The sequence below is a fragment of the Salvelinus sp. IW2-2015 genome, linkage group LG9 (genome assembly GCF_002910315.2).
Source record: "Salvelinus sp. IW2-2015 linkage group LG9, ASM291031v2, whole genome shotgun sequence".
NCBI lineage: Eukaryota > Metazoa > Chordata > Actinopteri > Salmoniformes > Salmonidae > Salvelinus > Salvelinus sp. IW2-2015.
In genome coordinates, this window is record NC_036849.1 from 8,903,334 (window position 1) to 8,917,593 (window position 14,260).

The 14,260-nt window shown below is 45.1% G+C and overlaps 1 protein-coding gene across 1 annotated transcript in view; it reads right to left on the reverse strand.

Annotated features, from left to right (window-relative positions):
• sptbn5 (spectrin, beta, non-erythrocytic 5) overlaps positions 1–14,260 on the reverse strand; it is a 60,606-nt gene that overhangs the window by 24,119 nt on the left and 22,227 nt on the right. The window contains 15 exon segments of the mRNA XM_070445125.1: positions 1,474–1,588; positions 1,847–1,992; positions 2,167–2,299; positions 2,456–2,610; positions 3,309–3,425; positions 3,772–3,972; positions 4,187–4,373; positions 4,610–4,836; positions 5,681–5,845; positions 6,275–6,445; positions 6,532–6,631; positions 6,768–6,907; positions 7,173–7,419; positions 13,368–13,655; positions 13,808–14,062. Of these exon segments, the coding sequence (XP_070301226.1) occupies positions 1,474–1,588; positions 1,847–1,992; positions 2,167–2,299; positions 2,456–2,610; positions 3,309–3,425; positions 3,772–3,972; positions 4,187–4,373; positions 4,610–4,836; positions 5,681–5,845; positions 6,275–6,445; positions 6,532–6,631; positions 6,768–6,907; positions 7,173–7,419; positions 13,368–13,655; positions 13,808–14,062 (2,647 nt within the window).

The window sequence follows — 14,260 nt, forward strand, 5'->3', positions numbered from 1 at the left end:
AATTAAGGCTATTCCATATGAGAAATTGCGAAGAAACTGAAGATCTTGTACAACGCTGTGTACTACTCCCTTCACAGAACAGCGCAAATTGGCTCTAACCAGAATAGAAAGAGGAGTGGGAGGTCCCGGTGCATAACTGAGCAAGAGGACAAGTACATTAGTGTGTCTAGTTTGAGAAACAGACGCCTCACAAGTCCTCAACTGGCAGCTTCATTTAATAATACCCGCAAAACACCAGACTCAACGTCAACAGTGAAGAGGCGACTCTGGGATGCTGGTCTTCTACGCAGAGTTCCTCTGTCCAGTGTCTGTGTTCTTTTACCCATCCTATTTTACCCATTTTACCTGGCCTTCTAGCCAGAGTTGCAAAGAAAAAGCCATATCTCAGACTTGCCAATAAAAAGAAAAGATGGGCAAAAGAACACAGACACAGGAAGATTGGAAAAAAGTCCAGAAAATCTAAGTTTGAGGTGTTCAGATCACAAAGAAGAACATTCGTGAGATGCAGAAAACATGAAAAGATGCTGGAGGAGTGCTTGACGCCATCTGTCAAGCATGGTGGAGGCAATGTGATGGTCTGGGGGTGCTTTGGTGGTGGTAAAGTGGGAGATTTCTACAGAGTAAAAGGGATCTTGAAGTAGGAAGGCTACCACTCCATTTTGCAACGCCATGCCATACATACCCTGTGGACGGCGCTCAGTTGGAGCCAATTTCCTCCTACAACAGGACAATGACCCAAAGCACAGCTCCAAACTATGCAACTATTTAGGGAAGAAGCAGTCAGCTGGTATTCTGTCTATAATGGAGTGGCCAGCACAGTCACCGGATCTCAACCCTATTGAGCTGTTGTGGGAGCAGCTTGACCGTATGGTACCTAAGTGCCCATCAAGCCAATCCAACTTGTGGGAGGTGCTTCAGGAAGCATGGGGTGAAATCTCTTCAGATTACCTCAACAAATTGACAACTAGAATGCCAAAAGGTCTGCAAGGATGTAATTGCTGCAAGTGGAGGATCATTTGACGAAAGCAAAGTTTGAAGGACGCGATTATTATTTCAATTAAAAATCATTATGTATAACCTTGTCAATGTCTTGACTATATTTCCTATTCATTTTGCAACTCATGTTTTCATGGAAAAGAATGACATTTCTAAGCGACCCTACATTTTTGAACGGTAGAGTATTTATTTGATTTAACCTTTATTTAACTAAACAAGTCAGTTAAGAACAAATTCTTATTTACAATAACGGCCTACACCGGCCAAACCCGGACAACGCTGGGCTATTTGTGCACCACCCTATGGGACTACCAATCATGGCCGGTTGTGATACAGCCTGGATTCGAACCAGGGTGTCTGTAATGACGCCTCTAGCTCTGAGATGCAGTGCCTTAGACCACTGCGCCGCTCACGAGCCCTACTTTCAAGGCACTTTCTAATTCATCCAAAATATACTTATTTATGCTTAAACTGTACCTCAATATGTCCTAAGGCATCGGTGAGATCTCTGTAAAACTTGTGACACTCCTCGGCTTTGAGTAAACGGTCTTTGCGGTCTTTGGCCAAGTCCTGCAGTTCCTCCCATGACAATCTATGAAACAGGAGGGAAACAAGACAAAAACAACCGACTCAGGTCATCAGGTAAGATCTCTTTAACATTACTTTTATCCCAATAGACATAGCTGCTTGAAATGACATCATCATTGCAACAAGTTAACAAGCATGTAATGATGTCATTTCAACCAGATTTGAGTTGTATTTCGTCATTTGAATGTGGATACACGCATTGTTAATTTGTACAGTGGACTGGTAGTGTGAGCAATAAAGAATATCGATTAGGTGCCCATACCTGAGCTGATGTTGTGTGTCCCTGATGTTGGAAGCTTGAGGGTGCTTATGTTGAATGAGACTATCAGCAAGCTCTTTGCAGCTCCGCATCCTATCAAATCCCACGTCCAAACGCTTCAGGAAGGCCTCAAATTTACCATTCAGTAGCTATCATGGGAAACCAAGAACATTTGTTAAAATTTTCATTTTCAATGACAAATGCCACATTTTGGAAGAAATAGGCATTACTCACGCTCACAATCTGGATAATATTTTCCAACTGAACATTTTGGAGATCTGTGCAAATATATATAGACAGTAGTGGTAGATGGTATTTCTCACCACTACATGTTCATAGTCATTTCCGTAGTCCTCAGAGGAGGCTATCTGTCTCTGCTGTGTGATCCAGTCGTCCAGCTCTGAAGACTCCCGTCTGAACTCATGGAGGTGGAGAGCCTCCCTCAGCTTTTGGCCCCTAAGAGAAGGTAGACAACTCCTCTGTTACACTCACCCATAACATATGTCTCCTCGAGGTGCCTGTTGAGGGGGGGGGGGGGGGGGGGGGGGCATCAAACCATGATCTCATGGCATCTTTGTATCAAATGTCATGTGTTTGATTGCTTGAGCACACCTGACTTGGGCTTGGTGTTGCAGCTTGCTCATCTGACTGCTGATGCGGCTGTATGGTCTATTGACCTCGTCCAGGTCCACTCATGGACGGCTGACTCCACACATCCCCAGCTCCTCCACCTGGGCCTCCAGCACCTCCATCTGCCCCTCCACCGCCTGCAGGACACACAACAGAGACAGCAGCATTACACAATCCATGCTCCTCACAGTGCAGCTTCATTAGACACCATGCTCCTCACCGTGCAGCTGCATTAGACACCATGCTCCTCACAGTGCAGCTGCATTAGACACCATGCTCCTCACCGTGCAGCTGCATTAGACACCATGCTCCTCACAGTGCAGCTGCATTAGACACCATGCTCCTCACCGTGCAGCTGCATTAGACACCATGCTCCTCACAGTGCAGCCTGCATTAGACACCATGCTCCTCACCGTGCAAGCTGCATTAGAACACCATGCTCCTCACCGGCAGCTGCATTAGACACCATGCTCCTCACAGTGCAGCTGCATTAGACACCATGCCTCACCGGCAGCTGCATTAGACACCATGCTCCCTCACGTCAGCTGCATTAGACACCATGCTCCTCACCGTGCAGCTGCATTAGACACCATGCTCCTCACAGTGCAGCTGCATTAGACACCATGCTCCTCAAGGTGCAGATGCATTAGACACCATGCTCCTCAAGGTGCAGATGCATTAACCAACTCCTCTGATTATCACAGCATACTATTGGATAAAGCCATCTGCTGAATGGCCAAACAGCTATATCCAAACAACAGAACTGTTGACAGTGACGTATAGTTTGAATACAGCCAGTCAAACACAAGAGAACAGGAGAATGGGGTTACAGTACCTGATGTTGCTTGATAAGGCTCTGGGTGGCTAGATCGTTCTTGCCATACTCATCAGTGCTGACCAAAGCTAGAGTCTCAGAGAGACGGGTTTCCAGCTCCGCACAGTCAAGCAAGATCTAGGAGCAAACGAGTACAGTGATGGAGGTATAATGATTATTGTCCTTCAGAGGTACAGTCTAAAAGAAATGTGAGATAATGTCTAGATGCTTTTTATAGTGGAGATCGTGATTATAAATTGCCTGGCTGGACTGATGAGACAGTGGATTGCACAGTCAGATGGAACAGAGTAAATAGGTATTTTAACGTCACAGATTTAGCCGGTGGTAACTTGTGAAATAGACACCGGCTGGAATGCAGTTTTAACCAATCACCATTCAGGATTAGAATCACCTGTTGTATAATCATGAATAAAACCTCTTTGGATCCATCACAATCAGGATTCTGCTTTCCTGTTGGCCCTACCTGTTCTCTAGTGATGGCCCTGTTCAGGTGGATGGCCCTCTTGTCACAGGCTGCCTCTAGCTCCTCCCACTCTGTGGCCAGGTGTGTATTCCTCTGCTGGACTTCCTCTCCATCATATTGGCTGGACTTCTCCAAGCTCTGCCCCTTCTCCAGGATCCGGTTCAAGTGTTTACGGTGAGCGTTCACTTCTGCCTGCAGCTCCTGATCACAGAACACACATTTGATTTTTGTCAGGGATGATGCACAACACATATATTGCACTAGCTTTAACTCATTTACATCTGTCCACCCTGGGCAGGAAACAAACTAACCAAAAAGACTGGATGAGAGTCACTCTGGATAAGAAGCAACAAAATGACTAGATATAAAATGTAAATCAAACTTTGTCATTATTTTCTTGTTACCAGACTGATACCTTATGTTTCTGCATGAGGTTGATAGCCCCTGCCAGGGACTTGTCATAGTTGGTGGAGCCAGTGGATGGGTAGTGTTCGGTTATCCAGGAGAGTTCTATGTCTACATCATGATAGAAGCCAAACAGAGCCACGGACGCCTCCAGCTGGGCCCTGCGACGATCCAGAGGCTTCTGCAGCGACTTGAACCTGCATACAGAGATGATGTCTCAAAAATATCCACACTGATTATGAACAGGGGACAGATGTTTTTTCAGACCATGTTAACCTGAACAGGAAAAACTCTGGGCCCTAGATAGAGAACTAGGTTAGCTAATTCAATGCATTATTGAATCAATCAATAAATGGATCAATCAATGGATCGATCAGTGGATTGCTTTACTGCTACTAATTACAGATCATATTAATCAGTCCTTACTACTTACAGCTTCATGTACGTATCTGTCTCCTGAAGGATCCTCTGGGAGTCAAAGTGGTTAGTGGCCAGGTGCTTGGCCCGGGTCACGATGGTGTTGATCTTGTCAGCCAGTTCCTGGGCCTCGGCCTCTAGCTGCTGGTGCTCCTTCAACAGCTGGCGGCTGGAGCGAAGATCGTGACCTTTGGCTGCGTTCTGCAACATCCTCTGGATGGCGTCGATCTTCAGCTTGGCATCCTGGGAACAATGTGATTACAATTTACCTTGTTCTCAGGTTCAATTGCTACCTCATATAGACAGCGAGAGAGAGCTGGCTGGTGGACGAGACCAAATTATGATAGGCATCATAAGCATCATCAACACATTTCAATTTATGGTAAAGAAATAACTAGGTATATACTGAAAAATCACTTTGTAAAATAGTAATAACCTATGATTGACCTATTTGTTTTATACCAGTGGAAACAGTACCATAAAATGAAGTGTGCTACCCACATTTATCTACAGCATCCTTTCACACAAATCGATAGGAAAACTAGATCCAGGTAGGTAGTGTAGAGGTTGTTAGTGTAGACTGAGGTTGTTAGTGTGTTACCTGTAGTTCCAGGTAGTGTAGAGGTTGTTAGGTTGTTAGTGTGTTACCTGTAGTTCCAGGTAGTGTAGAGGTTGTTAGGTTGTTAGTGTGTTACCTGTAGTTCCAGGTAGTGTAGAGGTGTTAGGTGTTGTTAGTGTGTGTTACCTGTAGTTCCAGGTAGTGTAGACTGAGGTTGTTAGTGTGTTACCTGTAGTTCCAGGTAGTGTAGACTGAGGTTGTTGTGTGTTACCTGTAGTTCCAGGTAGTGTAGACTGAGGTTGTTAGTGTGTTACCTGTAGTTCCAGGTAGTGTAGACTGAGGTTGTTAGTGTGTTACCTGTAGTTCCAGTAGTGTAGACTGAGGTTGTTAGTGTGTTACCTGTAGTTCCAGGTAGTGTAGACTGAGGTTGTTAGTGTGTTACCTGTAGTTCCAGGTAGTGTAGACTGAGGTTGTTAGTGTGTTACCTGTAGTTCCAGGTAGTGTAGACTGAGGTTGTTAGTGTGTTACCTGCAGTAGCTCCATGAGCTGCTCCTGCTGTCCGGCCTGTCTCAGCTTGTCTCCTCTCTCAGTCATCTTCCCCTGGAGCCTGACCCAGCGACTGTTAACCTGGGTAGACTTCCTCCTGATGTTCTGGCTCTCGTAATGCTCCTCCGACAGCATCTCCTCTCCCAACTGATGGAACCAGACAACCGGTTAACTTACAGTACAATAGAGCAGTACAGTAACAGTAGCATTTGCTCCCCAAACGAATGGAAAGCGATTAGGCTTACCGTACAATATTTAACCGTACAGTAGGAAGCCTTCATCCTAAAGCTTTGGCTCTGGTAGTGCTCATCCACAAGCATCTCCTCCCCCAACTGGTTTAGTGGTCTAGTTTTACTGAATGTTTGTCAAGTTTACTATCACGTTGGTTGAAACTTTCCATCTGTATCACCAATAGCATTATTAAGAAGTGGGAGCAACAAACAGTGAACAGACTTTTTTTTCTTCTTTATAGTGCTTTTTTTGTTGTAGTTTCGCCACGATTCGAACAGATGAGAGAAGGTGTTATTATGAGCCATTAGGTATAGAAAGGATAGAATGGTGAAAGCCCTGTGATACCTGTGTGAGTCTGTCTAGCCACACTTGGTTAGCTTGCATCTCTTTCTCAGCCGCTTCATGTCTCTTCAGCTTGCGGAGGATATTGGTAGGGTCCCGGTATGACTCGTCTTCAGCTATCTTGAACTTCTCCTCCATCCACAACAGCATTTCTTCAGCATCTCTCTGGAACTCCTGATGACAAACACATAAGAAATGTTCAAGCACTTAACTGACACTGTAAAAGGAACACAAAATGTGGGTTTCTATATCAAGTGTACCTGATACTTATGTGAATCAAGCAGGAGGGTCCGTCTTCGTTTGCAGCTCTCTCCAAGCTTCTTATTGCGCTCTTGAATATTCTGTGACCTCTCCTGTATTCTAAAAAGTCAAAAAAAAAAAGATTTGATTATTTCAATGTTTTTTTAATAATTTGAACAATACATTGTTCACTGCTACACATTTCCTATACATTTGGGGGAAATGTCTCCAAACTGGTCATCAACATAAGTCTTACTGTTTGGCAGCAAAGTGTCGTTTGTTGACGAGTTCCTTGCTCTTGTCTTGGAAGAGGCTGATCTGTTGGTCCAGAGAATTCAGTAGGCCCTCCAGTTCCTCCTGTCTGCCCAACAGACTGTGGACATTGTCTACAGAGTCCTGAGCACAGAGAGGGAGAGACAAACACACTGGATGAGAACAGAAGTGGTCTTACCTGAACAAACACACATACATACACAAAGACACATCCATCGCCACATACCATAAGGCTAATTATTATATTTCCATTGATTGTATAACAGTGTACAGTATATTTTATCTTACCCCCAGGTCTTTGACCTTCAGCCTGGCCTCATGCCCAGACAGGGCTGCCTCGATACGGTCAGCCTCCTGATTCAACAGTGTACAGTATATTTTATCTTACCCCCAGGTCTTTGACCTTCAGCCTGGCCTCATGCCCAGACAGGGCTGCCTCGATACGGTCAGCCTCCTGATTCAGCTTCTGTAGCTCCACCCCCTGTTCCAGCCTCCTGTTCCTACTGCCCCACAGTTTGTCCAGCTTGGTCCACTCCTGGCTCAGTTTTCCCAGCGTCTGCTGGATGTCCTTCACACCTCGGTTTCCCCTTGATTGTTCCTCAAGAGACTTTCCAAGTTTCTCCATGTCTTTCACCCTTTTAGTTAGACGAATACAAGTACATTACAGTGACATTTACAAAAAATGTGTCACACATAGTGCCTTAAAAAAAAGTATTCACCCCCCAACACGTTTACCATATTTTGTTGTCTCAGATTGTTTCACAACTGATCCACAAAGCCTAGAGCACCATGTCAAATAAAAATAAAAATTCCAAAAGCTTTCAACAATGTCCTAAAAATGAAAAACAGAAATGATCAGATTAAAAAGGTATTCATACCCTTTGTAATTGCAAGTCTAAATTTGCTCAGGTGTAATATATTACCACAACAAGTCACACAATGTGTTGATGGACTCCACCTGTGTAAGAAATTAGTGGATCACCTGCTTTAAATGAATCTGTGAGGATAAATACTGCTCTCTCAGTATGGTCCCAAAGTATGGTGGAGACTTTCAAAAGAAAGAGACTAAAGTGGACTTTTTTGGCCTGAACGCTAAGCGGTATGTGTGGCACAAGTCAAACACTGCACACCAGCCAGGTAACACCATCCCCACCGTAAAGTATGGTGGTGGAAGCGTCATGTTATTGGGATGCTTTTCAGCAGCAGGGACTGGCAATATTGTCAGGAGTGATGGGAGGATGAATGGCGCACAATACAGAGACATACTAGATAAAAATCTGCGCCCCTCTACCACAACAATCAAACTGCAGAAGAAGTTGGTCTTTCAACATGACAATGATCCAAAACACAGTGCTCCATCACTGTGTGCAAAGTTAAGAGACTTGTGTGTGTCTCAGAGGTTATAAGAGAGAGCTTTCAATTTTGTGCAGATATGGGTTATACATTTTAAAATAAATTATAAATATAGTTGATTTATTTATTGTCCTATCATGATGGAACGGTCTCCAACCCTATACCCTAGACACCGATCTGAACGACCCATACACTAAGGAGAAGTCCTAATCTGTTTTATGGGCCAACTGTAAGTAGCCGATAGGCAGCCAAAACAGAAAGATAAATGCGATCAGAGGCCTACTAAAGCATCACCACCCCTTCAAGATTCTGAGCCTGCCTGGCAAAGCCCCCTGATGGGTGAGCATAATATACAAGGAATTTCTCAAAGCTGTTAATGAGAACCTTGATGACCTTGTACCTAGCCGTTGGGGATTCCAGTGGGGTGCCCCCACCCAGGTAGTGGCAGTGCTGGCAACACTACCTGCAGTAACCCATAGGGAGTGGGTCACACTCAGATAATTAGAGAGTGGGAAAAGTATTGTGGCCCTGGTGGCATGGAATTATCAAAGGTCTGACTGCTCAGAGATACTTGGGGAAATGGTCACAACGGGGGAACAGCATGTGTGTGTTTCAGGGGAAGGGGGTGTACCTGAGCTCCATCAGCTAGGACTTGACATTGGAAACAAATAATTTTCTTCTGAAACTTGTCAGACTATTCTTGTTCTGAGAAATGAAGGCTATTCCATGCGAGAAATTGCCAAGAAACGGAAGATCTCGTACAGCGCTGTGTACTACTCCCTTCACAGAAGAGCGCAAACTGGCTCATTGAAGAATACGTATTCTTCGGATGGGAAGGATTTACTTCAGACGCCCGACAAGGCCCTCATCGCCGTCATTTGCAGGAGAAAGAGATGGAGATATCGGGGACAAAGCTCTGGGTACCTTGTAAGGATCCTACACCGAGCGGGTAATCTCCCTTTACCATCGGTCTTATTAGCCAACATACAATCAATGGAAAATAAAATAGACGAACTACGATCGCGTATTTCCTACCAACGGGACATTAAAACTGTAATATCTTATGTTTCTCCGAGTCATGGCTGAACGACGACATGAATAACATACAGCTGGCAGGTTTTAAGCTTTTTCAGCAGGATAGAACAGCGGCCTCTGGTAAGACAAGGGGTGGTGGTCTATGTATATTTGTAAACAACAGCCGGTACACAAAATCTAATGAAGTCTCAAGGTTTTGCTCGCCTGAGGTAGAGTATCTCATGATACGTTGTAGACCACACTATTTACCAAGAGAGTTATCTATATTCTTCGTAGCTGTCTATTTACCACCACAAACCAATGCTGGTACTAAGACCACACTCAATGAGCTGTATACGGCCATAAGCAAACAGGAAAACGCTCATCCAGAGGCGGCTCTCCTCATTTCTACCAGCGTGTTAAATGTGCAACCAGAAGGAAAAAAACTCTGGACCACCTTTACTCCACACACAGAGATGCGTATAAAGCTCTCCCTCGCCCTCCATTTGGCAAATCTGACCATAATTCTATCCTCCTGATTCCTGCTTACAAGCAAAAACTAAAGCAGAAAGCACCAGTGACTCGGTCAATAAGAAAGTGGTCAGATGAATCAGATGATAAGCTACAGAACTATTTTTCTAGACTAGAATATGTTCAGGGATTCCTCCGATGGCATTGAGGAGTATACCACAAAGCTTATAAGAAATCCCACTATGCCCTCCGACGAACCATCAAGCAGGCAAAGCTTCAATACAGGACTAAGATTGACTACACCGGCTCCGATGCTCGTCGGATGTGGCAGGGCTTGCAAACTATTACAGACTACAAAGGGAAGCACAGCCGCGAGCTGCCCAGTGACACAAGCCTACCAGACGAGCTAAATTATTTCTATGCTCACTTTGAGGCAAGTAACACTGAAACATGCATGAGAGCATCAGCTGTTCTGGACGACTGTGTGATCACACTCTCCGTAGCCGATGTGAGTAAGACCTTTAAACAGGTCAACATCCACAAGGCCGCAGGGCCAGACGGATTACCAGGACGTGTACTCCGAGCATGCGCTGACCAACTGGCAAGTGTCTCCACTGACATTTTCAACCTGTCCCTAATTTAATCTGTAATATTCACGCAGACCACCATAGTCCCTGTGCCAAAGAACACTAAGGTAACCTGCTTAAATGACTACCGACCCGTAGCACTCACGTCTGTAGCCATGAAGTGCTTTGAAAGGCTGGTCATGGCTCACATCAACACCATTATCCGAGAAACCCTAGACCCACTTCAATTTGCATACCGCCCTAACAGATCCACAGATGATGCAATCTCTATTGCACTTAACACTGCCCTTTCCCACCTGGACAAAAAAAAAACCTATGTGAGAATGCTATTCATTGACTACAGCTCAGCGTTGAACACCATAGTGCCCTCAAAGCTCATCACTAAGCTAAGGACCCTGGGACTAAACACCTCCCCCTGCAACTGGATCCTGAACTTCCTGATGGGTCACCTCCAGGAGGTAAGGGTAGGTAACAACACATCCGACACGCTGATCCTCAACACGGGGGCCCCTCAGGGGTGCGTGCTCAGTTCCCTCCTGTACTCCCTGATCACTCATGACTGCATGGCCAGGAACGACTCCAACACCATCATCAAGTTTTCCGATGACACAACAGTGGTAGGCCTGATCACAGACAACGATGAGACAGCCTATAGGGAGGTGGTCAGAGACCTGGCCGTGTAGTGCAAGGACAACAACCTCGCCCTCAACGTGATCAAGAAAAAGGAGATGATTGTGGACTACAGGAAAAGGAGGACCGAGCACACCCTCATTCTCATCGACGAGGCTGTAGTGGAGCAGGTTGAGAGCCTCAAGTTCCTTGGTGTCCACATCACCAACAAACTATCATGGTCCAAACACACTAAGACAGTCGTGAAGAGGGCACGACAAAACGTATTCCCCCAGGAGACTGAAAAGATTTGGCATGGGTCCTCAGATTCTCAAAAGGTTTTACAGCTGCACCATCAAGAGCATCCTGACTGGTTGCATCACTGCCTGGTATGGCAACTGCTCGGGCTCCGAGCACAAGGCACTACAGAGGGTAGTGGTACGGCCAAACTTCCTGCCATGCAGGACCTCAGTACCAGGCGATGTCAGAGGAAGGCCCTAAAAATTGTCAAAGACACCAGCCAGCGTAGTCATAGACTGTTCTCTCTGCTAATGCACGGCAAGCGGTACCGTAGCGCCAAGTCTAGGTTCAATTGGCTTCTTAACAGCTTCTACCCCCAAGTCATGACTCCTGAACAGCTAATCAAAGGACTAACCAGACCCCTATTTTATGCTGCTGCTACTCTCTAGTTATTATCTATGCATAGTCACTTTAACTCTACCTACATGTACCTATTACCTCAATTACTTCGACTAACCGGTGCCCCCGCACATTGACTCTGTACCGGTATCCCCTGTATATAGCCTCACTATTTTACTGCGTCTGTTTAATTATTTGTTACTTTGATTTTTTTATTTTCAATTTTTTACTTCTTAATTAAAGCATTGTTGTGTAAGGGCTTGTAAGTAAGCATTTCACTGTAAGGTCTACACCTGTTGTATTCGGTGCATGTGACAAATACAATTTGATTTGAAAACCCATCGAGCGCTTTATTTGAAACTGGCTCTCATGAGGATCACTACAGGAAAGGAAGACCCAGAGTTACCTCTGCTGCAGAGGATAAGTTCATTAGAGTTAACTGCACCTCAAATGGACACCAATAATAAGAAGAGACTTGCTTGGGCCAAGTAACACGAGCAATGGACATTAGACCAGTGGAAATCTGTCCTTTGGTCTGATGAGTCCAAATTTGAGATTTTGGGTTCCAACCGGTGTGTCTTTGTAAGACGCAGAGTATGTAGGTGAACGGATGATCTCCGCATGTGTGGTTCCCACCATGAAGCATGGAGGAGGAGGTGTGATGGTGTGGGGGTGCTCTGCTGGTGACACTGTCAGTGATTTATTTAGAATTCAAGGCACACTTAACCAGCATGGCTACCACAGCATTCTGCAGCGATATACGCCATCCCATCTGGTTTGCACTTAGTGGGACTATCATTTATTTTTCAACAGGACAATGATCCAACACACCTCCAGGCTGTGTAAGGGCTATTTGACCAAGAAGGAGAGTGATGGAGTGCTGCATCAGATGACCTGGCCTCCACAATCACCCGACCTCAACCCAATTGCGATGGTTTGGGATGAGTTGGACCACAGAGTGAAGGAAAAGCAGCCAACAAATACTCAGCATATGTGCGAAGCTGGTTGAGAGAATGCCAAGAGTGTGCAAAGCTGTCATCAAGGCAAAGGGTGGCTACTTTGAAGAATCTCAAATATAAAATATATTTTGATTTGTTTAACAGTTTTTTGGTTACTACAAGATTCCATATGTGTTATTTCATAGTTTTGATGTATTCCCTATTATTCTACAATGTAGAAAAGAGTTACATTTTTTATACCTTTTTTTATTTAAAAAACTTGAATGAGTAGGTGTCCAAACTTTTGACTGGTTCTGTGTGTTTTGATAACTATATATAATACAGATCGAGGTGAGGGCCTGGGAAATGCTTTTGGCGGTTGATCTGCCTTTGTTCTGTGTGCTCTTTTCGAAAGATGGGTCTCTCGGGGGCCCTGGAATCCGGGGTGGCAGGGGTGGTCTGCTGGTCAATGGGATGACAACCCAACTTCGGATGGGGGGAGGGAAACTCAAAGAGACTTAAAAACTGCCAGAGGTGGTTCAACCAAGTACTGAGCCAGAGGGATGAATACTTATAAAATGATGACATTTCAGTTTTTTATTTGTATTATTTTATTGTTTAGTATTTTCTTTATGGGGTTTTGGGGCTGGGGGACTACTTGAAGAAGAGCTTGTGGCGGGCTGAATACTTTTTCAGAGCACTGTATGTTTTCCCAGCGTCATGAGTCATGAATATGTCTGTAAGAAACTAAATAAAGGACAGTACAAAAAAAACACTGTGTATGCTTTCCTATTGTCTCATCACAAACTATCCTTCTCCTACTAAATTACCTTAGAAACACTGCTTACCTGAGAAATAGTTGCACTGAATACATCATCAGATACCTCCATGTCCCAGCATGCAGCACATAACATATTATTATAATCAGAAGTAAACTTTCCAGAAAGGAAAGAAACCAAAATTCTGTTTCACCTCTCCCTTTGCGCGTCGATCTCTATCCTCAGATCCTGGTTGTCATTCAGGAGGTTCTGAGCGGAGGTCACGTCCGAGGCTGTGTCGTCCTCCAGTAGGCGGTCCTGGGCGGCCCCGGCCCACAGCAGCAGGTCCCTGGTCTCCTGCTGAAACAGCTGCAGCCGCTTGGCCTCCTCCAGAAGCCTCTGTCTCTCTGATGCCTGGCCCTTCACCTGCTCCAGCAGAGCCTCCAGGCCCCGCACCTCCTCCATGATGGCTGCGGCCTCTGCTGGGCTGCAGTCCTGCTTCCTGGTTCACACACATATGTAGAACGTGGATGGATGGATGGATGGATGAATAACTAACTAGCATTACATTCAAAACCATCAACAGTAACAGTATAAAGTCTTGGACTAGTGGTGGTTGTCTGACACATATAGAGGTTTACAATTGTGCCTTACATTTTAGCCACACTCTTGAGGTATGATATCTTCCTCTCCAGGGCCTGTATGTCTCTTTGTGCCTGAGCCTGGGCCCTCTCTTCAGTGTCCAGGGCTGTGGAGGTAGTACCCACACCATCCACAGTGTCCAGCTGGGTGAACTGCTCCATGAGCTGGGCCCGGGCCTCCTCACAGCTCTGGAGGAAGGATTGCACATCCGCCGTGCTCAGCAGCTCATGGCCCTTCTCATCCTTCAGCTTCTGCATGCGCTCCCACCTAGCAAGAACAACAAAATCATCAACAACATCAGTAACAACAATAACAACATGGACAGCTCTCTTCAATGATTAAACATGGTGTGTGCGTCTCAGTAAAACACAGTGCATTTTCTGTACGTAATAAACATTTCTGTGAACAACAGACAATAAAGAACTATCTAATCTGAAAAACTGTGTTGATCATGTTATTCTTAGT